The sequence below is a fragment of the Stegastes partitus genome, unplaced genomic scaffold (genome assembly GCF_000690725.1).
Source record: "Stegastes partitus isolate 25-593 unplaced genomic scaffold, Stegastes_partitus-1.0.2 Scaffold270, whole genome shotgun sequence".
Taxonomy (NCBI): domain Eukaryota; kingdom Metazoa; phylum Chordata; class Actinopteri; family Pomacentridae; genus Stegastes; species Stegastes partitus.
This window is the reverse complement of record NW_007578001.1, coordinates 77,240-102,678: the sequence shown is the minus strand read 5'-3', so window position 1 is coordinate 102,678 and position 25,439 is coordinate 77,240. Positions and strand designations below refer to the sequence as shown.

Genomic DNA, 25,439 nt, shown 5'->3' with positions numbered 1-25,439 from the left:
ACATGCAGACTGCAACTATATGAGTTTCTCTTCTAAGAGTCTGCACTTCAGAGGTTTGTGAGGCCTTCTTGTTTGTGTCAGTGGCCCTTTGACTTGTTCGTGTGAAACAGGAAGGACATCGATATGATTCACTTGTGCTGGCTGCTTCTCAGCTGTATATCGTGCATTCAGTTGTTCAGTCTCTCTCACTGGGCATGTGCTTTGTTGTTTGGGTTTGGCTTTCCTCCCATCCTCATTCACTTTGTTCATTACACCTTACATTCCATTCTTCCATACTCTCAAGGCAACATAATTTTACATTCTCCTTAGTTAACTTATACTAAAAAAAATATATATCAAAAGTCAAAAGGGCTCATTTGAGATGTCATTGCATCTGCAGCTGGAAATTTTGTTATATTCCCACGATAGTCTAATTAAAAAGGATGCTGGCTGTCATATCTAATCATGTTGTTCAGCCAATGCTGCTAACAGGCTATCACCATGGCTGTAGATTTTGTAGAACTAGAGCTGAGATAACATCTGGAAACAGAAGGTCAGCATGTGTGGGTTCAGTATGTAACGTGGCAGCCATTGTATTTAGGAAAATTACGAAATCTTTCCTGTGAACTGTGTAACTTGCATTTTGCAATATTTTACACGTCAAACAAAAGGTTAAATAAATTACAGAGAGAAATCATTCATTTTGATTGACTTTATTGGCAATATTAACATTACATCAGCTTGAAAAAGTCAGTAATTTAGAAATGTTTATTTTATTGACAAGTAGAACTCCTTGTTCAGGATTTTAAAAAATCTGCATCATACATAAGCACACAGATAAAAGTAGAGTGGAGTGAATGTATATCACATAAGTCTCATTGCTTTTACATGGTCATGCTTTCTGCTGCCTCGTGATGTGCAGTATATGGCTGACAAACGAGTACCATGCCAAAAGAACTGAGCCCATAGATGACACCTAAAGATGCCACCATCTATGGAATTCAGTTCTCATAGTAGAGCACTTATCACAATCTGGTCTCTAGCAGCCCCTTGATCCTTGAAGGGCCTTGAAACAACTCACACTTTATTATCAAAACTCTTCACAGCTCAGCCTATATATTAATATAAAAAAAAACACAATGATGCCAAAAACAACCAGCAAAACAACATGAAAATTGAGAAAGTTATCAATAAATAAAGTTTATGACGGTGAGTTCAAGAGAATTGATATAACCTGTTGAGCAGCATGTGTGAGTTGAGTCACCCATCCCCATTTCTCAAGAAAAACAGGGTGATGATGAGACGATAACGTCAGCCCTACTTCTTCCACTGTAAGATTGTGAAAGAGTTCATCACAGTGGGAACTAAGGTTGATCTGAAACAGCTATCAGTCATAGTTGACATTTGCACCATACTGTAGTGCATAAACTAATTTAAAACATTTACTTTAAAAGAATAAAAATGGAAAAAGATTGAAAGATGCTAAGTTAAAAATAACAGCAAAGTGGAAAACAAACCTCCAAAATGCAGTTATTATTGAATAGATCCAATTCTGTGGTTAGAAAGAGCCTGTGGAGAGTTCCGGGGTCATCTGAGGTATCCAGTCATCTTTACAACTTAAGTATTACTGGAAATGCCGCACAGCCACTGAAATGAAAGTCTGTCCACTGGGCTGATGCAAGCTCTGAATCAGATCATGGTGATAGTGCTCTGGTCAAGGCATGAAATGACTCATCAGTTATAGCCGTACACTCCCAGGAAAAGAACTTTGGGACGGTGTAATTAGTTACACGCAGTTGGTCGATGTATCTTTGAACCCTAGAATGTGAGTTTGATATTAACTGACCTGCGCTGGTATACAGATCCTCTTCCTTCATCTGAAAAACACCCCATTCAAGGCCTGGAGTCAATATTGACAGTGATAGTACAGTGAGATAATACCCCGGCGTTATCTCACTCACTGTGCTTTATTCATTATGAGTGTGCATTCTTGTAAGGAACAGTACAGTACAATGAATTTTCTAAGGAAGGCCACACCTGAGCACGTTCAGGAAACTCATATCTTTTTGGCAGTTGGACTGGGAAACAACCGGTTCTACGGCCTATTACAAGAAAAGAAATCCCCTGTGAGGGCATCAGTTGCCTTAGAGTGCCCACAAAATTAAAAAAGCCTTCATTTGGAGATCAGATTGGTTAACACAGTCATATCTAACATTCTTTATCTGCTGGAGTTCAGAAAGTATGGAAGTCAGTATTTGCTTGTAAGAACTCTCCTACTTAATTAAAACATGTTTATAGCTAACGGCACATCTGACAGTTTTAACTAAATCATGCCCAGCTAAAGCAAAAAAATACAAAAAACAAAACAAAATTTGATCAGTTTGAGAGTTCTCTATCAACATACTTACACCCGTCTTTCAAAGTGGATTTTCTTTCCAGGTCCTGGATACATCAGAAATAAACCTCCTCGCAAAAGGCCTGTTCTCTTGAAGAGTGAAGCTCGTAAACACACTACAGCAATCCCACCTCACCAGAGAGATGTTTTAGCGTTGAATCAGCAGCAAGCCCTTCCTCACAGAATGAACATACATCCCTCCCCAGTTCACCTGCATGTTCTGTTCTCTCTCTCTCTCTTCCACGTCCTCTAAGTCCCAAGGAAGGATGTAAGCATACTGTCTGACATTCAGAGTAAAGGAACCTTAAATACCGCCACCTTTCACATCACCCATCAGCCTCCCTCCTCTCTGTTGTTCATACACTCCCTCTGTACGGTAAGCCTGACAGTCACTTCCCAGTAAGAAGGAAGCAGTGGGAGTGAACAGCACGCCCCCTCACAGTGAATCAACACATAATAGTTTCTGAGGAAAACCATCTGACTTGCCCTGCCCCCTGTTCCCATAAAGTAAGCAGGGGAAAGGCTGTGTCTGCTCGAGGAACCAGGAATTCCCCCACAGGCCGTGAACAGCTGTCGAGATGAGAGAAGATGACGAAGCTGACACACTGGAAGTTTGCCGGCCAGGCGTATGCAAACAGAAACCATGTTTGGTGTATTCTCTGTGCGTATGAGTGAAATAACGTTTAACGCTACAGTATATTTACATAATAGGGCAATTGGAAATTCTGTCTACGCGGTGTGGGTGTCGAAATGCACACTCACGTTTGGGCTGGTGACGTTATGTTTCCTCGACAAGTTTTTAAAAATAATCTTGTCTAAATGTCATTCATCAGCACTGCACCGTGTGTCACTTGCGTCACGGGAATGTTTTGGACGATATCGATTCATTTAAGTATTTGAGTAGCTGGAGTTATTTATTCAGGTGAGGTCTGACCGGGGTGTATTCAAAAACACAGCCCTTCTAATATAACTTTGTTTGCTCGCTGGTCATAGCCAAACATGACAGGGATGTGATACTGCTCTAGTTCAGTCAGACGAACAAGACGGAAGTGGGTCAGCAGCGTAAAACCACTGCTTTTAAACAAACCGGCAGACGGTATTGTTCCAGAAGGTTAATAGTTTCATGACCCTGTAAAAACCCTCTGATTTTCGTGTGAATACGAGAAGCTAGCCTGGACTTGATTCATACTTCCCCAGAAAAAGCCCTGTCAGTTTAATTCAATGGATTTCCTTGATCTGGACAAAAGGGGATTCCACATTGCGTTGGAAAATTTACAGCAAAGTTCCCTTCTTGTATATGGATGCATGATTGTGTATAGTTCCAGGATGTAGATGTTGAGAAATTGTGTCACGGCTTTTGTTGTTTTGCAATGGAGCGCAGCTACATTATGTAGGGAGTTTAACTGAAATGAAACCAGCAGAATAAGAGGTACAGAGACCCCATAGAGTCCCACCATTGATGTGCAGTGACTCTAGAATCCACTTTCAAACTACATCCTTGGGCTGGTGGGATAAGTTGCAATTGACATTTTGCGCTGGACTTCAGAAACAAGCCTGGCTTTCATGCTGGTGTTTGAACACTGGGGAAATCACTCGCAAAGGTCACTGAGCCCATTTCCTTTCTTTCCTCCCCATGCATCTAAAGACCTGTAACAGCCCCTTTCAACTGCACTTCAGTTACTGGCAGACATATTCAAATTTCTATATAGGAAGTGAAAGAAGGTGTAAGTAACCAAAGAGCAAATAGGAGATGAGACAGCATTTTTTATTACAGCTTTTCCTTGTTTGTACCACTGTTGCTTTAACAGACATTATACAAGGTTTACGTAGCATAATTAAAGACAATACTGATATCTTTTTTTATTTATCTGCCCCATCAATAAATTCGTTTTAACTCTCGGAACCTCAAAACCAACAGTGGGTTTGAAAGGCATGTTATCCTAAAAAAGAAAAAAAATCATCATTCTGTGTTCCAGGGTAAAACTATGAAGTCATTAGTGATTCAACGGCAACCAACAATCACGTGACAAAAATTCTGAGTCGGTAGCAAACATTTATGGAAACAAATTTAAAATGTAGGTAGTGAAACATCTACAGTATGTAGAGCCACTGTTTTTTCAGTGTTGGTAACACCTTTTTTTTATTTTTTAAGAATATAATGTCATGATGGTCTTGTTATATTGCAGGACTTTATATTAGAGTACAAATGAGGCCACAGTGAGTAAAAATGGGATTCAGAGGGTTAACATATTACACGAGTCCCTGACAGTCCTCATTCAAGTATCCTTTGGCTTTTTAAATCGCAGCACCACTACATGTCTCTGAAGGCCTTCTTCTCCATCCCACAAGTGATCCAGAGAGAAAGTACCCTTCTGCTCCACAAACGTCTCAAACAGATGTAGCCCACCACCTACACCAAAGTAGTGGGATTTGGTGGCCAGGTACACCAGTCCATCTGGTGCCAGCAGCTTGTGGAGGGTTTCATGTAGCACAGGGTAGTATGCAGTGTTGTAGATTGTCTCTGAAGTGAATATAATGTCAAATTTGGGGTGTGTGTCCGTCTTTAGAACCAAACCAAGAAATGTGCTCCAGTCACCAGAGAAGAAATGACACCTAGTCAGTAATGGGTGCTGGGAGAGGTCTACAGCTCTTTTCTTTGACGGGGGGTTGCTTTCCTTTACCTCCTCTTTTGTTTTTGCCTTCTTTTTACAACCATCTTCCTCCTGTCCGTTTCCCTCGCCTCTCCCTCCGTTGTCATCGTCACTGTCTGCTTCATCGTCCTCTTGGCAGTTCAGCATTACATTTGGCACCGTGAGCTGTTCAATGACAGTACTGTTGTAATCTTGAAAGTGGACCTGTGTGGCTCCTCTCTTCAGAGCCAGTATTCCCAGCAGTCCGGCACCACAGCCCAAATCCAAAACCGCCTTCCCCCCAAAGGTCTCTCCGTCTTTCTCAATCTGCTCCAGGAGGTCATACGTGCACTCCCACACCTTCAGCCCTCCCTCGTACACGCCAGAGATGAGATCAGACCTCTGCTCTGCCGTGCGAGAGAGAATATTCTCGTCGTCCTCTCTCTCCGAGGCCGTCTTCTCAAAAACGGTCTCGTTCAGAAAGTGCAGAGGAGGAAGAGTTCCAATGGAAACCGTTTCAAAGACAGCATCCGCGAGGAGGAACTGTGGGTCAGATGGTGGAAGGTGCTCTTTGGCCTCTTTCACTGGTTCTGTTGGTTTGGTGTTATCTTTGATCTGCAAAACACAAAGCAGTATACATGGTGATGGGATAAAAGCACTTCCTCAGCTACATGTGTGCAATTTGTGGAAAACGTGTTTCAGGTTGACAATATCATGGCTTGAGACAAATTCCCTGCAGATAAAATTAATAAATGAGCACGTGGAGGTTGATGCAATGACTTGGAGCGTTTTGAGATTGAAATAATGGAACCTTTGGGTCTTCGCAGGAATTTGCGAGGAATTGTGGATGTTTTTTTATAGATGTGTCATAAGCTGTAGGCGCTTCACAGGAAACAAAAGGAAAACTGTTCATGTACAACTAATTCTTACTAACTTATTTTCTCACTTTAGATTCTTGTATTTGTATTTATTTTTAAACTGTACAAACTGATACAACCAGCAATAATGTTGAAACAGCTTTTTTGAGACATTTTTCAAGTTTTTTTTCTCTCTCTCTCTCTCTCTCTTTTTTTTTTTTTTAAACAATAATGCGCTAAAATGGCTCTGAGCTTCAGAGAACATGAGTAAGTAACATCAGCAAATACAACGAAAGCTGCAAGATCTGGGCTCCTTGTGGACGTGACCATCAACACACAAGAGCTTGAGTATTAAAAATAGAACAGTTTGATTAATTATAAGTTGGTTTACAATGCTGCAACAATCTACCTTATCTTGATTGACTTAACATCTATTTATTAGCAGGGTGCGGAGGAATTTTTGGCACTCACACAAAGAGTTTTTAGCCAGCTCTAAAGGAAAATCACCAGGACCAAAATGATAAAAACTGGGAATAAAAAAATAAATACATCTTTTTGTTGATTGGGACTTTATTTATACAAGCATAGCCGAATTTTCTTCATCAAATGGCCAGAAACAAAAGGAAAAAATCCTAAATTTACGTCAAATGATGTCACACAAACTGACTGTCTTTACAGTATGTGGACTTCCCTGAAACCACTTTGAGCCAATCTCTTACTGCTGCCATTCTTTTCTATCCCTGTTGAGAATGACTGGAAGGCCGGTCGAATGGCTGATGAACTTAACCATGAAACTATTACAAATCAGCCACGTGAATCACTGTGTGACTAAAACGCTGTTTGCTAGAGTCATGGTGGGTCAAATGTTTTATGGAGTCACACCCACAAGTGCACAACAGTTTCAGATAAAACAAAATGCCTGGAGAGCTTCTTGCATGCCTAAGAATTTGGGCGTCAGACATATTAATAGCGACTCATACAGTCTGCTATCAGTTTAAACTTGTATGACTACCACCTGGACTTTTATTGACATGCCTCAGTGCTGTGATGTCAACGCTCCTGAGCAAAAAGATGATCAACCTACGCTTTCTAATGGATGCATACCCAGCAAAATAATTTTTATTGTTGATAAACTATTATGTAATAGTTCTTACACTCTACAGTATTTGATTAAACAATCATTTGTGTAAGTGAAGAAGTGTGACCCTACCCTTTTCCGTTGTGTCCCATTTGAGAGGGGCCTGGATTTATTTATTTATTTCTGTAACTACTGAATCAGCAGACAGGTCTTTCGTTTTGTAACTGAATAAATCTTAAAACCAATACTATTATATCATTGTAATGATTTTATAGTGCAGTCTGTAGAAGGAAATGTTCACAAGGTAGAACTCATTCCCTCTGGTGGCGCTGCTCTGCAAATGACACAGATGCAACATGATTCTGTATGTTTGTGGCATTGTTGTTGTTTTTTTTACCTATGTTTGTGATTGTTGGATTTGAACAATCAGTGTATGTTCGAGAGAGTAAAATATTTATTATTATTATTATTACTCTTATTATTATTATTATTATTATTATTATAAGACTAGAAATGGTATAAAATCATGTATTGGTTGATCACATTGTTTTTTGTGTTATTTCAGTTTAATAAAATAATTCAATCTGGTCTACAAACTACAGAAATCATTTTACTTAATACTAAATACACACAAAAAAACACGAGTAAATATTCCTGATAAGTAAATAAATACAGCTTGAAATAAATCCTGAAATTAATAAATTAGACAATACATATAAGTAAATACAATGATGAAATAAGTAAGTTTCTATTTTTAAAAGGGACTTCAAAAAAAACTACTGCTGTTTATTTCAAATGACTTATATTTCCTAATGTGACCATGTTTTATTATTTCAGGCATTATTTTACAGAGATAATTTAAAAAATATATATTTCTGTTTTTATTTAACATTGAATTAAATAGATTTTTAGAATAATCCGGGTTATTTGAATAATAAATAAAATATAATAAATAAAAAAAATAAGAATTTTCAGAGTTAAGAATAAACTTTCATGTGCAATTTTTTTTTTCTTCTCTTTCTTCATTTTGATGCTCTGCAGACCTTACTAATGGTTCTGGGATCGTTTGCACATTAATAGAAAGGAATACAATGCTGCTATTTCTGCAGTAATACAGTTATTCTAAAAAGAGACAAGAAGTTGCTAAGACTCCTGTTCTTCCCTTTATGGTGCAAGCAGAGACTGAGTGAAGTTATTTTTTAACAACTACCAGATTTACAGAAGTCCTGCATCGAAGTAAACTGCAACCTGACATTACTAGCTACTTAACAGCTTTGAGATTCCCGAGTTACTTAGCCTGCATTGCACATTATTAGTACATTATTAGTGAGCTAATGTTACTCACAGCCTCGTCTTTCTTTCCATTTTGCAACTTATTTCCGTCCACGTCGTCGGAGTTTGTTGTTTGTGCAGGAAGGTCGAAGTTAAAGCAAAACGACATTATGACTGCCAACGCCGACCACGGATAGATTGAGGTTGGAAACTTGCTATCAACGTTTCAACAGAAGACCCACATGGCAAACTCGTGTGAAAGCCTAGCTTAGCAAAGCAGCTGCGTGTAAAAACTACAAACCCCACAATTCTGTAAAAATATATCGTCACCGGCCCTCGAGTTTTGAGTTTTCTGTTACTGATGTAACCAAATCGTTACAAGTTTACGTAACAAAAGGTAACATGTAACATAAAACATGTTGACACGTGAAGGTACACTTGTAGAGGAATAACTGTGTGTATCGTTTCCTGACTCTGTTTACCACAATGCATTTCGGCGGTGTTGTCGCGCATGCGTGCTAACTGTAGGTCAGGATTCAGATCAGTTAACTGTCAGTCACAGGTCTCGATCTCGCTACCCTTGGCAAATACATGGCTATTATCCCGTTTTTTGCTCTCCTTTCGAAAATGTCGACGGGAGGAATGGTCTCTGCGAATTTCTTGTCTTCATAGAGCAGTAAGTATTTCTCTCGTTAGTCCGACATGCATTTCAAAGATCAAAATACGAGCCGCAGTACACAGCGACGGATATTTGAATTGGAGAACAGCGAGTGACATCCAAACAAAAGGGATTTGAGAGCGCTGTGATTCAGTGAGGCTGCTCACTGAAATGTGTATGTTGGGCAAATTTATAGTCCGTGCTTCCACGAGGAGACGGCTACAGTTAACTGAATTACGGTGGTCTGTATGAAACCTGTCATCGGCTGATGAGTGAAGCTGAACGCTGCTGCAGGCACAAGTCAACTTCACTCCAGACCACTGCCCCCTCACACCTCATAAAGCTGCAAAATAAAAAAAGGAAAAAAAAAAAAGAACAACTCCACCCAGACTCCACCCTGTCCGGAATGCTGCACAGCAAGATGATTATGTCTGCCTAGGCTGCTGGCACGTCCTATAAACTGATGTACCTTGGATATCTTCTATATTTCTGTAAATGCACCTGCGGATACTCAGGCCTTTTCATCTCCGCCTTTAAACTGTAGCTGTACCTGATGAAGTTTAGGTGTCTGTCTTAAAACAACTTTAACAAATCAAACTTGACTAAATCTCAAGTTCAACGAATGGTAAGTTTAATATTATCCACTTGGTTAGAGCTTCATAAGCAAAAAAACAAAAACATTTTCTGTTTTCAACTGCTTATCTGCTTTGATATGTATCTGGATTAAGAGTAAACTGAGCATCTTTAGGTTGTGGTTAGTTTGTCATCAACATTGTTTCACTGTTTTCCTACATTTTATTGACCAGGTGATTATTGACTAATGAGAAAATAATCAGTCTCACACTACATCGGCAGTAGAGATTACTTTCTATGTCCTCTTTGTTATAGATGGATGGATTATATGTGCAACTAGTGGTACATTTTGCAGAAAGGGGCACAATTTTTTGAAGCACATGTATGTCATGTTGAGATAAAGCTGTCTCAGTCCATTATTAACTGTGTCTTTACTTTCCTTGTAGGTGCGTGCATACTGCAGATGCAGGATGCGGTGGTGTCCCAGCTCTGTGCTCCACCTGCTGCGCTGTGTGCGGCTACGGTTGTGCACCAGGCGGGGAAGGAACAGACTGCCTTTGTGGATTAGGGAAAAATGGGCTTACATGAAGCTGCTGGTGCAGTCACTTTACTTTAACTCTCTCACAGACTCAGATGTGGTTTTTGACTCAGTCTTTGAGCCTGTTTTTTGGACCGTGGATTATATCACCCGCTGGTTTGGCTTGGTGAGTGTGTGTTACGAGAAGTTAGTACGTTTAGTTTTTTGGCTTCTGAAGGCAGCTCTTAGTGCCAAGAAAAAGTATATGAACCTTTTAGATCAACGTGTTTCTCTTCATTAATGAGTCATAATTGGTTCAAATGTGATCGGATCTTCATCAAGTATAGACAGCTTCATGTGCTTAAAATCATAATGAATGATTATAATCTTTCAGTACTTTCTATCAGTGGATTCTTGGATTTAATAACTACCAGGAATTCTTTTATTACAATAACCTCAAAAAAAAAAAAACATTTGAAGTCATTATAAATAAGCCCTACTCAACACACAGGAGGAATTCAACCTTCACTTTGTTAGTCACTGAGACATTTTCCTGAGGGCATTCATGGTGTCAATGCTATTTGGCAATCTTCAGACATGCAGTGATGATTGTTATTAGGGCGCAGCAGGTTCTTTCATAGTGTCCTGACACAGACATTAGAGATGCCTGTTCAGTGATTCACATGTGACAGACTCGTGAACATAGATAGTAACCAGCTAAGTAGCCCCTTGAGGCGTATAGTTGTTAAAGGTTGTTGAGGTAGCTGGTTGCCCACTTCAAGGGAGATTAGCCACAGTACTAATCTCCATTTATAGACAATATTTCAACCCTAACAAGTCTTCATCAGACAGATGAAGACCTGTAAGGTCAAAACGTTCCGTTCTGTCAGTCCATTAAAGTTTCTTTGAGCTTTTATCCAGTGTGTAGACACTCTTGACTGGAACATTGAAGGGGATGTGCACACATAATCTCTTTGATATTAGCCTAGTAGTTACTTTTTATACCCTTTTCAACATACAATATGAATGCATTGACAATATGGACAAGAACAATATGATTTGTGTGTTTTTAGTTGAATTAAACTGCATCTGTTCATGTGTAGATGAAGATCTGATCATATTTCAAAGTAAATGTATATGTAAATGAGGATAACTCTTTTGGGTTGACTTTGTTTTTCTTGCCACTGTATGATTTTTCCCACTTTTTTCTGTAAGGTGTTTGTTTGTCTGGTGGTGATACTGGTCAGCTCCATCTTGATGATCGCCTATATGGTCCTGCTGCCTCTGGTCCTCAACACTTACTCCCCTCCATGGATCGCTTGGCATATTTGTTATGGACACTGGAACCTTGTCATGATTGCTTTCCATTACTACAAAGCTGCCAAGACTTCCCCTGGGTTTCCCCCTACAGTAAGCTATAGCATCCACTTTACTGCTGATAGTTTGGCTTATCTGGTAATCTGGACTCTTTTAGTAATACAAAACAATGCTGTCTTTCTTTCAGGAAAAAAACGACAGTCCATTTGTGTCAGTCTGCAAAAAGTGCATCATGCCTAAACCAGCGAGAACACACCACTGTGGTATCTGTAACAGGTGAGTCAGTGTCACGTTTCTCCTCTTCAGTTTTTTTTTAATTGATGAGAATCAGGTGTTTTGCTAAATAAGACAATTTGTATGTTTCGACCACCAAAGTTATGTTGGTGGATAAAAGGTCCTGAGTGCTGTTAGAATGAATCTAAAAATTTAGAAATCGTCACACGACTGCAAAAGGTTAGCAGTGGGCATGTCTTGCTCTGCGTAAAGTTAGAGAAACTTGTTGACAGTTTATATGTTTTGTGTGGTCATTACTGCTGTACCTCTGCATATCTTGCAAAAAACACTTCATAAAATCTAGTGATTCTTAAAGACCACACATGCAAAACTATATCAGTTCATACAAATCACCCCCAGCTCCTTAAAATCTCAATCAAGACAATATTTTCCTTTGCCTTTGCAGGTGTATTCTGAAGATGGACCATCATTGTCGTATCCTTTTAGTGCTAAATTTCCTCCACTGGATGGTTTTATAAGCACTGTCAGAAAATGCACATAAAGACTCTGCAGGGACAAGAGAGTGTTCTTCCTTAATGTCAGCACCTCAGCCTGGTTGAACAACTGCGTGGGCCATTTCAACCACCGTTACTTCTTCTCCTTCTGTCTCTTCCTGACCCTGGGCTGTGTCTACTGTAGTATCAGTGGCAGAAACCTGTTCCTAGATGCTTACAATGCTCTCGAGGTAAGATACGTAGATAACTGACGCCTGTGGGTCTGCTTGGCGTTTTTTTTTTTTTTTTCTTGTTAGATTTTATCTCTTAAAATTTCCTGCATGTCTGGTATCTTTGTCTGTGGGGCTTTAACTGACGCTGCCTTGTTTCTGTCTTTAACACTGGGGTTTGTGTACGCGGGCTGTTCCATTAGCGCTTTAAGCATTTGGATATGGAAAAGCCGGGGATACCAGTAACAGGGATGGGAATACTTATAGGGCTTCTCCCTCCTGGCCAGGTATAGTCTCATAACACAATAAAATTTGATTGTGTGTTTTGTTTTTTTTTGTCTGTCAGTTGTGTAATATGCTGTTTTTATTTTTGTCAAGACCAACTATCAGACATCTGCACCTTCGTACACCTTTAAGGAAAAGATGATTAATAAGAGCATCATCTACATGTGGGTGCTCACCAGGTAAAACATGCTTTTCATCTAATCCTTTGTCCTACATAGTATTGTGCCACCTAATCTTACCTCAGTCCATTCTACAGACTAATTCAAAGCAGCTTTTGTGTGTGAAATATGTTTACAATGGAAAAGCATCCATAGAAAGACAAAGATATCTCTGTGTATTAAATATGTTTATTTTTATGCTTTTTGTTGATTGACAAAATATAAATTAGGGAGCTGCACAAAATCACATTGCTGCTTCTGTAATATCTCAAATAATAAAAGATGGAAAACAGTTTTGGTTACACTTTGTCATGTACCAACTATTCCAGATTCAGAATTTGACACCTCTTTCATCTCTTGGTATTAGTGAACGATATAAAGTACATTTTTTTTCTTTCATGCGAACTACAAACATGATTTTTTTAATCAAAAGTTAGTATAGAATTGGGACAGGGTTGTTGTCTTTTCTTATCTTGGCACTGGATAAAATGAAATGCGCTTTGTGTTTTGTTCTGTTTTTTTTTTTCAGCACAGTGGGAGTGGCTCTGGGAGCTTTAACCATTTGGCATGCAGTTCTCATATCCAGAGGGGAAACCAGCATTGAAAGACACATTAACAGCAAAGAAAGGAAGCGAATGGCCAAACGGGGAAAGGTGAGCAGTTTGATAAGTAAAATGTTAAAATAATTCTTGATGTGATAAATAAAGGGAAACTCTTTCTACGATGAGCCACGAACTCTCAAATAAAAAAGGATTGTTGTGTTTTCATTAAATTGGCAGTGGCTTGGAGAGGTGTTACACTTTTCATCCTATTTTTCTTTTTTCTTTTACAGGTGTACAGAAACCCGTTTAACTATGGCAGGCTGAATAACTTGAAAATCTTCTTTGGTGTGGAGAAAAGAAGGTGTGTTTCTCTGAAGTTTGCACAGATTTTCTTACAAGGTGTTCATATCATTTCTATGACAAATGCTGCCTTGTGCGCCCTGTAATTTGTGCTTCCTTTTTTTTTCTCTAGTCACTGGGTGACTCGTGTTCTCCTCCCCTCGGGACACGCCCCACATGGCGACGGTTTGACGTGGGACGTCTTCCCAGTTAAAAAGGACCCAATACCTGTATGACAGACTCTGCTTAGGCATGCTTGTTGCCTAATTTGTCACTCTTTGCTTCGTCAACCCATTTTATCAGGTTGGCTGAAAGAACTCTTGCTTTGTGGCTCCAAAAAAACTGAACACTTGGACTAATGTCAACCTCCAGTACCTCAAACACTCGCTGTGGCATCGCTCAAGGTCCCACAGTCTACATTTTTCAGCAAGGCAATGCATCATGAATGGTTTGTTCTCTACTGGGTTTACTTTTTCCTGCATCCTTTTTTTTTTTTTTTACTTCACTCTGAGCGTTGTGCTATCATGGGTTTGATATTTTTATACGCCACATATACTGACTGAACTGTCTTTGTTCTGCCAATGCTTTTTTTTTTTTAATTCAGAAAACAAAAACAAACAAACCCAGTGGTTCATCTCAGCGCCTCCCCCTCCTTATCCCATTTCCACACGACTGTCCAATATTATCATTTGATTCAAACATTCATTCATGATAATGTTATTTATCTGTGTTTTGTACCTATTAAGTTAATAAATCTTTCTAACTTGCTTTATTTAAATAATTTTACACTGTTGATTTCCATTTTTAACCATGGTACACAATCACTGTTAAAAATAGGAAACACATTTCATTTTAGGAAATCTAAAATGCATTTTTGCACCTGAGTCTACATACCTGCCAGTTATATTATTCCTTTATTTTTCTACAGGATCACTTAATAATAAACTGAGCAGACAAAATCCAGCGCCAGAGTTATGTCACAGTGTTATGCTGACAGACCCGGAGTCATGCTGCTAGAAGAGGATGATTAGTTGAGATACATGCCAGATTTGATCTGCAGATTCATATGAATACGATTACATCACAAATAGGCAGACACAGCAGCTGAGATGCCCAAAGATTAAAGTACATGAGAAATATAGAAGCTTTACTTATAAATAAGATGTTGGTTTTAATGACAGGAAGCGGTGTTGCTAGAGAATATTATAGAAATATGTATTTAATATTTGTGATTAATGCATTTGAGCTGGTAAATAGAGAATATGTTCTGCTGTTGCCAGTAAAGCAGGAATGGAAAAGAAAGAGGTTGTCAATAAAGAGAGAAGAGATTAAGGGATGATAACAGATTTCAGCTTGACTCTAACCCTCTTAACCCTGAACACCCTCTGAAGCAGACTGCACACACACGCTTGTCTTTTTATTCAGTCTCCCAGCAGATGTCAGTGTTTAACGTGTCAAGTTTGCACAGAGGGAGCACGCTGGGAAGATCACAATCATTTATGATAATAAATGAGAGAAAAACTATTTAAATGAAAATCAGTTTTCATACATTCTAGCAAATATGAAAGATTTTTACTTGTAATTTTAAAATACACATTCATTTAGTTTTATCGTTTTCTTTCTAGTCTTGGGTGTATTTTTGTAGCACCCTATTTTCATTTTCTCCATTTGTGGTATATGCGGTTCTTTCTGCATGAGCAGCCATTTGCTACAGTGATGCGCTGTGGGGAATTCTTGGCCTAATTTTATCATGGTTGTATGTTAGGCTAAGAATAATCTGTATAGTAATTTGGCTCATTATGTGCACTTATTCCCTGATGCTAACAACACTCTACACAAGAACCCTGTTGGTGTAAGAGACACTAATAGGGCACCTCAGTTTATTTATAAGGTTAGGTGTTGCTGTTTCTTACGTTTACCTACGCACTATTCAAATGAGTCAGCAGATAAGCTATATAGCGCCTACTACATTTTTGTGCCAAGATTAATTTGGGCAGGATTAACATGTTCCTGAGACAAAGTTACCACACAAGCCAATATATTTAAACTTGATGGTTAATTTTATTTACACATAACACACACACATCTTAAAACGGCAGATTTATTGATGACAGTATACCAAGCAGTGTGCACAAAGCTTTACTCCACTGAAGGTGCTAAGGAATAGAAGTCCAGCTTTGTGCATAATAAAGGGACTTTTAGGAACAGATACCTGCAACAACAGGCAGTTTTCTAATTTTTCAAGATGACACTACATCAGGCAGTTTGCACACTGTTTAGTTCAGTTGATTCTTTAAACAAATACACAATAAAAGTCAAACTTTTTGCACAATATTGGTATTTTAAGGAAGAAACACCAGTAACCAAAGCTTCATTTTTAATGCGACAGTGTATCATGTATATGTGCAGTTTGCACAAGTTTTATTCAAATTAAACTGTAAAAAGATTAGGAATAGAAGTCCAGCTTTTTGCACATTATTGGCGTTTATTTTAGGAATGAAGACTTGCAGTTACCGTTGATTTGCTAATTTGTTAAGATGAAATATGCCAGGCTGTTTGCATACAGTCTTATCTACTAAAGCTGTCAAGAGATTTGTCATAGAAGTCCAACTTTTTGCTCAAACTTGGTATTTTTAGGAAGAAACACCAGCAATCAGTTTCGTATTTTTTTTATATGAATACAAATCTACGAATATTTAACTGCAAATGTCAGCTTTGATGAAAACACTAATTCAATTTTGAAAAACATACATTTTCCACAATATGTATAAAAAAAACAGATTCAGCTGAGCATCTCAGACAACAACCCACGTTGAAAAACACACGTATTGCAAAATAGCCCTCAACATTATTTTTCTGTTTGTTGTATTTTTCACAACCGTTATCATAAAGAATAATAAATTCTTTGTTTAGTAAATGACTGATTCATTATCTTCAACCCGCGCTATTATTCTGAAGTCCCTTTCTGACGCAATTCGTAGACCTTGCGCATGCGCGCAGACTAGTAGCGCTTTAAGACTAGATCAGTACAAACGGATTGCGCGGGTGGGCTCTTTTCATTATGATTTGTGGGAAATAGGGATATTGATTGCATCTTTTTTGGAGCATAGATTTCGAGGCTCTGCAGGATCTGACAGGTCACCGGCCCACCTGCCCCGCACGGACACGCGTACCCCAGCTGTCACCCTGCTGGTTCCATCGCCTGCTGATCGACGCGTCAGGATCCGGTGATAAGTTCACTTGGAAACAAGTTCGGATGTGGCAAGCAAACTGCAGACGAATGCATAATTTAGCAGACTGGATTTCTGGTAAGAAATTAATGAAAGAAAAATTAATCACAGCTGGGTTTTTGTTTTGTTTTGTTTTTTTTAAAATAGTGATCCAGAGAACAGCTTGTGCCTTTTAATCGAACCTCATATGTTAATTATTTAGCACATAACACAAATTGTAATAGTTCATAAAAACAGTTCATATTTGTGGAACATGTGAATGGAGAATCAGAGCATGAGCTTGAGGCGCGTGCCCCTGTCAGCTGGCAGTACACGTGACATAAACAGAGCAGCTTGTCTGACCTCATAGGAACAAGGAGTGCTGAGCTGTCATTATTCCCTGATGATGCTCTTCAAATCATTTCACATCATCATTAACTGTTTATATGTCACACGTGCACTAAAAAGCATCTGTATTAGAACAAATATCAGATATGATGCACACAGATTGGTGATTTTTCTCCTTGGCCTGCTGTGCAGGGACAGTGATGGGAGGCTGTGTGGGGAGGAGCAGGATGGATGGACAAGTGAGCGCCCGGAGCTCGACAAGGAGCAAAAAACGTGGAGGTAAGAAGCTGGAATACAGCGGTTGTTGAACTAAGCACACATCTTAGTGAATGCACACGAGAAATACAAAAGACAAGATGTCCTTAAACCCAGCATGGCAGTTTATACCCAGTTCTTTTTACTGTTACAACTGAGATGAAAGGCGCCTGAGCTTGAGAGAGCCAAGACGTTCTTGTGGGCCTAGCACATTTCCATTAAATTACATTATTGTTGTTTTATGTTACCTTTAATATATTTTTCTCCTTTAAAGAGAAATCACTTAATCTTCTAGAGATGCATTAAATCAGTGTTAAACAGCATGCACCCTCTGGTTCTATACACTCATAATGTTATGTCCGGACCATTGTCAAAGCTGAACAATTTGGAGAAATGAAAAAATCTAATTGGTTTGTGGGAGAATTTTTTAAGGTCAAGCTTCAGTTCAACATTCAGTAGTAGGTTTAAAACATGTGGCATAGCTTTACCACACGAGATAATCCTCAAAAGTGTGACTTTCTCAATCAAATTTCCACATGGGGGCAATAAAGTATGTATTGTATCTGTCTGTCCACACAAGGAGGATGTCGTTCAAATCACAATAAGAAATCGATTCATTGTTCAGCTCTACAAACATACGATGTATACATATAGCACCAGTCAGATGGACTATAGGATGAAGCCGTAGCCATTTTTACAGCTGCACCCCTGTTGAATGGAGGCCAATCTCAGTTTAAAAGCTCATGGTTTCAAGTGTTAAGTGTGCCAAGCATCATGCCTTAGTCATATATCTAATCTGTGCTGAGGACCTGCTTTGATAGGACAGATTATATAAACACTGTTCATTCCTCGTGAACAAGTGCCTGTGTGCTTGGCCGGATTGCCATGTATTATGCATTGAGCAGCAGCAGCAGCAGCAGCAGGGGCCTGCACAGAGAGTTTTCATATCAGAGACTGACCTACTTGCTGATCTGCTGCAAACTATATTTACATGCAAAAGGAGATCATTTACCTGCAAGACAGGCATGACCCCACAGATGGTGTTCATAGACTCAGACATTGTGCTTTGGTGAAATGCAAGTAGGTGATCTCTGCAATGAACGGCCCAATTGTTAGTTCTGAGAATGCAGCATCTGAGAGACCAATTAGTATTTATTCATATAAATAGCAGAGCCCGATGAAGAAGAAGTCACCTACTGGGGGCGATTCACAGAAGTTGAACTTCTTCAAACAGGCTGTAATTGTCTGACAAGGGTTTATTGTCTGTTAATAGGTTAAGCATGTGGCCTTTGGGTATTTCTATCCTGTCTCTAAATAGAGCTGATAGGATTAGACCTCTAAAGACGCTACCTTCTGGCAAGGACACTCAACTTACTCTGACCATGCATTGAACCTCTTTCCATGAACGGGTCCAGAGATATTTTGAGATTGTGGTTGTGTTTGTTTTAGAAGGGATAAAAGTAGAAGAACTGTAGCCGTTTTTAAGCAACTGGGGAAGTGTCACAGCAGTTAAATGAGCACCGTGTGTCAGTCTGCACATCGTGGTCAACTTGATCAGATGGTTGTTTCATGAATCGTGGGGCGTATCTCGGCAAGCCGGTTGGACACATCAGGGACCGTCCTCTTCTTCAGGGTCGTCCTCTGTAGCTCATCATTGTGGACTTTTGATGCGCACAAGTTTGACTGACATCAAGCCGTAGAGAAAGAACAGCTATGGGAGTACCTAACTCCAGGGAATACAGTTACTATCACGCTCCAAATACACCCTTTAAGATTGTGCTGAGAAGTAAGTATAGATTTTTGTACGGGAGTGAAAAAGAAATGCTTTCATGCTTTCTGCTTTCATGTTTGTGCAGTTCACTGTGTGTGCCATAATTTGTCCCAAAGGGTTTCGTGCTACTGTCTGTGCTGTTTTTGCTCTTGCTATTGTACTGAGGTTTGCAGGTCTTTTTGTGGATTTGTGTTTCAGTGTTAATTCGTTATTAGTTTACTGATGTAGCAAAGCTGTAAATTACATACCACAACAAATGAAAAGCAACAATAAGGAAAACGGCTAAAAATTAAAAAAAATAGCCCTAAGAAATAGGTCATAATAACATTATATCCTTAATGCTGCCTCTTATTTAAATGCGTAGATTGTATGATTGAATGCACAGTTCAGAACACTGAAATAGTATGGATCCTTCACACCTACTATTAGTAGTTGTAGTCAAAATTAGTTCATCACAATGATGCAGCAAGAACAGTAGGCCCAAAGGAACCTTTTTTCATTTGCATCACATGATTTTATTTACATGCTTTTATGGCAGAGTTTTCATCATATAGTTGGTTTAGTTGGTAGTATCTCCCACCCACTGGGAATAGTGGAAAAAAAAAAGCTAAGCTCAGATTTTAGGTAACCAGACTTACACCTGAGGACATGCCCTCAGAGCTGATCTCCCTGTGTACACAAACAGTCAGTCTCACAGATTGACTGCAGCAGTGGGATGGATGAAATGAAACTGTCATCACTGAGTACAGCTTGTGCTCATTTGTGTACGCAGGAAGCAAAACGGTATACCGACAGTAATGTTACAGTATGTACAACCAGGAAAAAACAAAAAAAAATGTGTAGTCACGGGTGCGCTTTAAATGTCCCTCAAACACTCAGTTTACTAAGAATAGATTTCATTCCTTTTGAAGATGCTCTGTGCAACTTGCAATTATCTCTGTTTCTGTCGGGCAGGTTGCTCATTAGGATTTCAGACAACCAGAATATTTGCATTTGTTTGGTTGGAATTTTAATTCAGTTTTGCATGTTTGCCTGATCACATTAACAAAATTAGACAGGGAGACTGGAAAACCATGTTTGTGCAAGAGAAGTAAATAAAACCCTGAATATTCATTAGCATAATGAAGGCACAGAAACTGGTTCAGGGCAGGCACAGAAACTGTCTCCAGACTTCTGCTATATTGTAGTTGTTGCTTTACAAGTGTGGGATCATTTGTTTTTACCATTTAAACTTTGCTTTTTATCACAAATGCATGAAGAATAAATTAGAAATTGGGGAAATTCTATACAGCTGAATTATTATGCAACCTGAAAGTCAAGCCACTCATTTCCACAGGTCATTGTTTTGACCTGCATTGTTAAAGGTATAGAAAGTTATGTAAGTTTGTGCTTATGTTGTGATAGGAATGACACCTAATCCCCAAGTTAGTCGTGCACATATTTTTGTGCTATAAATCAATATGCATCAGATAGAAGCATGTACATTGTGTTTGACAGAAGCAAAATCAATGGTTGTTCAAGCTTTTCTCTCTTTTTTAAAAATTAAACTTTATGAACAACCAGACATTGGTGCACACAGAGTGGACAGTCCTCTGCAATTCAAGACTCCAGTGTGTACAAAAAAAAAAATCAAAAATCTATCAATCAATAACATAACAAAGTAAGAAATTTCAAATGAATATTAAAAAATGTGTCTAAGCATATAAAATAAACAGTAGTATCAATAAGGATATATAAAGCTTCAATACAGAAAATAATTGTTTAAAATTCAACACAAGTGTACGTTTGCCATCTTGGCACAAACTGAAATAAACCAGAAAAAAAAATCATGTTCAAGGATAACATATAGAATGGTGCCTTTTGTAGAGGTACAAAATTAACCAGCTGAAAGTAGAAGATTTGTCATATTTGTCAAGGGTTTAATACTACATTTAGGTTTTGTAATAATTTTTATCTAAATAATTGCTCAAGAATGTCCTGTTTTGCCAAGTAAACTTCTTCATGTTTGTCTAAAATTCACATGGAGAGAAACAGTGACAAAATACAACTGCAACTATTTCAGGCTTCGCACTGCAAAAGATGCAATAAATAGCTACAAATGTCTTTAAATTTGGAAATTGTCATGCTACTTGGGTGAATGTTATGTAAGACTTTAAATTCCCCTCATCCTGTTCAAAACACAGAATTGGAAGATGCACAACCACGCTTTGCCTCAGTCGTATACAAACTACAACTTGAACATGTGATGATGTGAAATTGATTAGTAGTGGATTTGTGTTTCTGTGTGTTTGCTGTGCGAGACTTGTGTGTTTTTTTCGCTGCCTTTCATTGGCCAGAGACCGCTCGTCCGTTCAACCAATGCCTTATGGGATAGGGGCAGATAAATCCTGTTATGTGGAACCTGATTACTGCCTATAATCCACTGGTGTGTGCTTGTGTATGCGAGTGTGTGTCAGTGCACATGCATGTGTTACTAGCCACTGCAGTAATCCACAGCACTATAAATAATCACTTTGATTTTCCTCCCTCTGTGAATCATTTTGACTTTCTTGGTATACCGTTAAAGCACATATATACCGCCTGCATGGAAACACCTGCACTAGGTGAACAAAATACTGCTGCTGGAGCTCTGACAAAAAGCATGCATATTAGTCAGCCTCTGCAGAAAAGATTAAATATCACAGATAGCGATAGTGATGATGGATATCGCTGGGGGTCGCACGTGTTGTGTGTTATCATGGGTTGTTCATACCAAGTACGTATCATTGCTTTGCATGGGAGTGTTGAGATGAGCCTTTTTGTCCTTGTCTGACCTCTGACTGGTGTTGACATGTCCAAGTGTGCATAAAATGGCAAAGTAAGAATGCATTTGTATATATATATATATATATATATGTCTGTAGTTTTTTCGTGATGATGCTCTAACATAAAGGTAGAAACTTTTACAAATTATTTTCTGTAATGTATTTTGTCAGGAATTATAGCTTGGCACAACTCTGCTGAGGGATGTATAAATCTGAATTACATAAAAATGTTTCCTGACACTCGCTGTTGCCTGAGGTAATGGTAAAGAGCTTAGCCATTTTTAGAGCTGACATGACCCGAGCCAACACGCCAACCATCTACATACTAAGCAGTTTTACTACCAGATGCCTGGTTTTACTGCCCTATAATCCCTTTACGATGTCATAAGGACAAATTTACTGCAAAAAAAGTTACCTGTTTAATTCTTTGAAAAGTAAAAGTTGCCTGCAAGAGCGCTGCCAAGGTTATTTTGGGTTACAGGCTTTAGGTCAGTTCTTAGAATGGTGTTTAGATCAGATTTTAACACTGGCTTCTTTTCTTTCCAGGACGTAATGAGCCTCTCAAGAAGGAGCGCCCAAAATGGAAGAGCGAGTACCCGATGACAGAGGGCCAGCTCAGGAGCAAGAGGGACGAATTTTGGGATACGGCTCCAGCCTTTGATGGACGGAAAGAGATCTGGGACGCACTCAGAGCAGCAGCCCTGGCTGCCGAGTGCAATGACCTGGAGCTAGCACAAGCTATAGTGGATGGAGCCTGCATCACTCTGCCACATGGTATGAAACCACACTTACACAGTCCATTTTCAGATATGGAAAGCACATCCATCTATAAATTATAAGCTGTAAATTTCCTGGAACTTTAAGCACAAATGCTTAACTCCTGCTAGTAAATCTCAAAATGTCAAAGAAGAGTTTGCAGAATCCCATGCATCAATTGTTCAGAGATTACTACTGTAGTAGTTACATAATAGTCGCAGTGCTGCGTGACCACTGTGAATGGACTGATGCACCGAAAGCCATGACAGAGTTAGATGGGGAAAAAAAAACGCTGTTACTGCATATTTTTCTACTCACGCAGGAGTTGTTTTGCTTTGAACTGCTTTACTAGTGGAAGGACACTGATGTTGTGGATATAAATGTGACAGGCTCATGCTTCCCTGAGTTGATAACAATAGTAAAGAGTGGAGAGAGGGTTTATGTGTCGGGGTTAAAGCTGAAAAGTGACAGAAAGGTCTCTGGAAACTGGTTGCTGATGTGATTTGTTTCTCTTCTGCAGGCTCTCTCACAGAGAGTTATGATGAACTGGGTAACCGCTACCAGCTCCCAGCGTACACTTTAGCCCCGCCTGTCAACCTCATCTCTGAAACATCCAGTGAGGTCAAAGTGTCTGAATCCACACAAAAACAAGCTCAACCTCCTCCCTGCAGACAAGAGTTCCAGCTGCGGGTGCGATTATCAACAGGTAACACCCAATATGACCTGTAATTTGTATAATATGTATGTCAAATGCCATTTAAATGTAAAGAACTACAATTTTATGCAGCTTTGCCCATTTCATCTCATCTCGTCTAATCTAGGCTGGAGGCTGATTCATAATTCAGAGCTTTTCAGCTTCTCACACAGTGTTCAGAAATCTGTGTCAACTCTTAATGCTTTGCGGTTTTCTCAGGAAAGGACGTGCGTCTGACAGCCAGCATGGCGGACTCCATCGCTGAGCTAAAGAAGCAGCTGGAAGAACAGGAAGAAATTGCTGTGACCCGTCAGAGGTGGTTCTTTTCCGGGAAGCTTCTGACCGACAAGACTCGTCTGCAAGATGCCAAGATCCAGAAGGACTACGTTGTCCAAGTGATTGTCAATGTGAATTCCCCAGTTATAACTAACTGAGGAGGGAGACAGAGGAAATGATTCGCAGAAAAGATCAATAATGTGCCAGGAGTAGGGCTTGAAATCACTTTCCAGTTGGTACTGCAGTGGAATTTTGTGTACATTTTTATATAATAAATTATTGCTTTTATATTGCTCCTTTTTCTATTTTTCCTTTTTCCAAATAAAGTAAGAATACTGAAAAGCACTGAAACACTTTAGATTCAACTTAGAGCCCTAAGATGCACATCCCAGTGTCTGTCTGTTTGTGAAGACATCAACACTCAGCTCTGTTGTTTACATGGCTTCCCCTCCTTGTCATGTCTGTTTGTACTTGTGCTTATTGATAAATTAAATGCGGTTCACCTGGGAATCTCAGTGAAGAAAAGCCATTCTCTCTTTCTCTCTTCCCTTCTTTCTGTCTTTATTTTGTAAGTTTTCTGTCATGCAAGTCGAGAAATAGAAACTGTAAATATCAGATTCAATATGTGTTGTTTTTGTCATGTAACTACGTGCACATGCTATGTTTTCAATGCACAACTGTACATTCATGAAAAAGACACGGAATGTAAAGAAGGCACCTTAAAAAAAGGTAATAAGAGATGGATCAGATTTGTTTTTTATTTCATCACTTCAGACAAGATACTGTAGTTTTATGTACGATATGATGCTCACTGTACTTGAATAACTTATCAATAAATATTATAAATTTAAAGTCTTTCTCTGCTCCCTTGATTTGTCAGCAACAGAAGAAAATTATGAACTTACTCTAATGCTCTCAAATGGGTGTTGCATACCAAATTAAGTGACCATCTGCCAAGAAACAAGTTTATGTACGTCTCAATCTGCTGCTATCATACAGTCATATTTGCAAATACACAGAAATTTATATCTGTGGTGATGGCAAAGTTACAGTGCATATTAAGTGTTCACCCTTCGTGGAAGTTTGCCCCTTTTATTACTTTCAACGTTGAATTATGGTCAATTTAATTTGGCTCTTCTTTTGGCGAGAAATGACGAATAAAAGATTATTTCATGCTAAAGTAAAAACAGATTTCTATAAAGTAATATAAAATGTAAAATAGGTGATTGCCTCAGTATTCAGTATTTGGAAGATATACTTTTGCCCACAATTACAGCTTTCCCATGTCTGGATAGGTCTCAGTCAGCCTTGCATATCTAGATACTTCAACTTTACTCCATTCTTCTTTGCTAAACTACTCGAGATAGTCAGATTGCAGGGCAATAGTGAATCTTCTTTTTTGCAAATTCTTGTCAAAAAAGCCACATTAAATTTGACCATGATTCAATATAGAAATGCAATAAAAGGGGAACACTTTCGGGGTGGATGAATACTTTGAACAGTCACTGTGTGTCTTTGTGAAACTTCTCTAGTAACCAAACACTTGTAACTAAAGACATGTTTCAGAATCAGAATCAGAAAAGTTGTTGTGAAAATGTTTGTTGTGTATTCGGGCATGACATTTATAATTATAGAAAATATTATTGATTCTGACGTTCAGGTGTTTGTCTGATGTCCTTCCTTATATTAACGTGACTGACAGGTGGGTTTCATGTATGAAATAAAGAAATGATTTCTTTTGCAATTGTCCCATGGCCTATAATCTTTAAAATATGACCCTCATGAGTGA

General features: G+C 38.9%; 3 protein-coding genes across 5 annotated transcripts; 2 read left to right on the top strand and 1 right to left on the bottom strand.

Moving 5' to 3' along the window:
• Positions 1–4,118: 4,118 nt before the first annotated feature.
• mettl18 (methyltransferase 18, RPL3 N3-histidine) lies at positions 4,119–8,452 on the bottom strand. Its single transcript, XM_008282389.1, has 2 exons — positions 8,285–8,452; positions 4,119–5,619 (listed from the first exon to the last, which is right to left on the bottom strand). The coding sequence occupies exons 1-2, from the start codon at positions 8,378–8,380 to the stop codon at positions 4,651–4,653; spliced, it is 1,065 nt and encodes a 354-aa protein (XP_008280611.1). The 5' UTR covers positions 8,381–8,452; the 3' UTR covers positions 4,119–4,650.
• A 182-nt stretch (positions 8,453–8,634) lies between these two features.
• On the top strand, positions 8,635–14,318 carry zdhhc16a (zDHHC palmitoyltransferase 16a). Of its 3 annotated transcripts, none has more exons than XM_008282386.1 (11): positions 8,635–8,887; positions 9,889–10,146; positions 11,175–11,369; positions 11,464–11,552; positions 11,956–11,984; positions 12,101–12,234; positions 12,417–12,500; positions 12,592–12,677; positions 13,186–13,309; positions 13,489–13,559; positions 13,671–14,318. In XM_008282386.1, the coding sequence occupies exons 1-11, from the start codon at positions 8,723–8,725 to the stop codon at positions 13,771–13,773; spliced, it is 1,338 nt and encodes a 445-aa protein (XP_008280608.1). In that variant the 5' UTR covers positions 8,635–8,722; the 3' UTR covers positions 13,774–14,318. The 3 variants fall into 3 exon arrangements, with proteins under 3 accessions (XP_008280608.1, XP_008280609.1, XP_008280610.1); XM_008282388.1 differs by lacking the exon at positions 8,635–8,887 and adding an exon at positions 9,391–9,494; XM_008282387.1 differs by lacking the exon at positions 12,417–12,500.
• Positions 14,319–16,737: 2,419 nt separating this feature from the next.
• Positions 16,738–24,505, top strand: ubtd1a (ubiquitin domain containing 1a). Its single transcript, XM_008282385.1, has 5 exons — positions 16,738–16,845; positions 17,287–17,373; positions 22,471–22,698; positions 23,201–23,386; positions 23,594–24,505. Exons 1-5 carry the CDS (start codon positions 16,794–16,796, stop codon positions 23,806–23,808), a joined length of 768 nt encoding a protein of 255 aa, XP_008280607.1. The 5' UTR covers positions 16,738–16,793; the 3' UTR covers positions 23,809–24,505.
• The last annotated feature ends 934 nt before the right edge of the window (positions 24,506–25,439 follow it).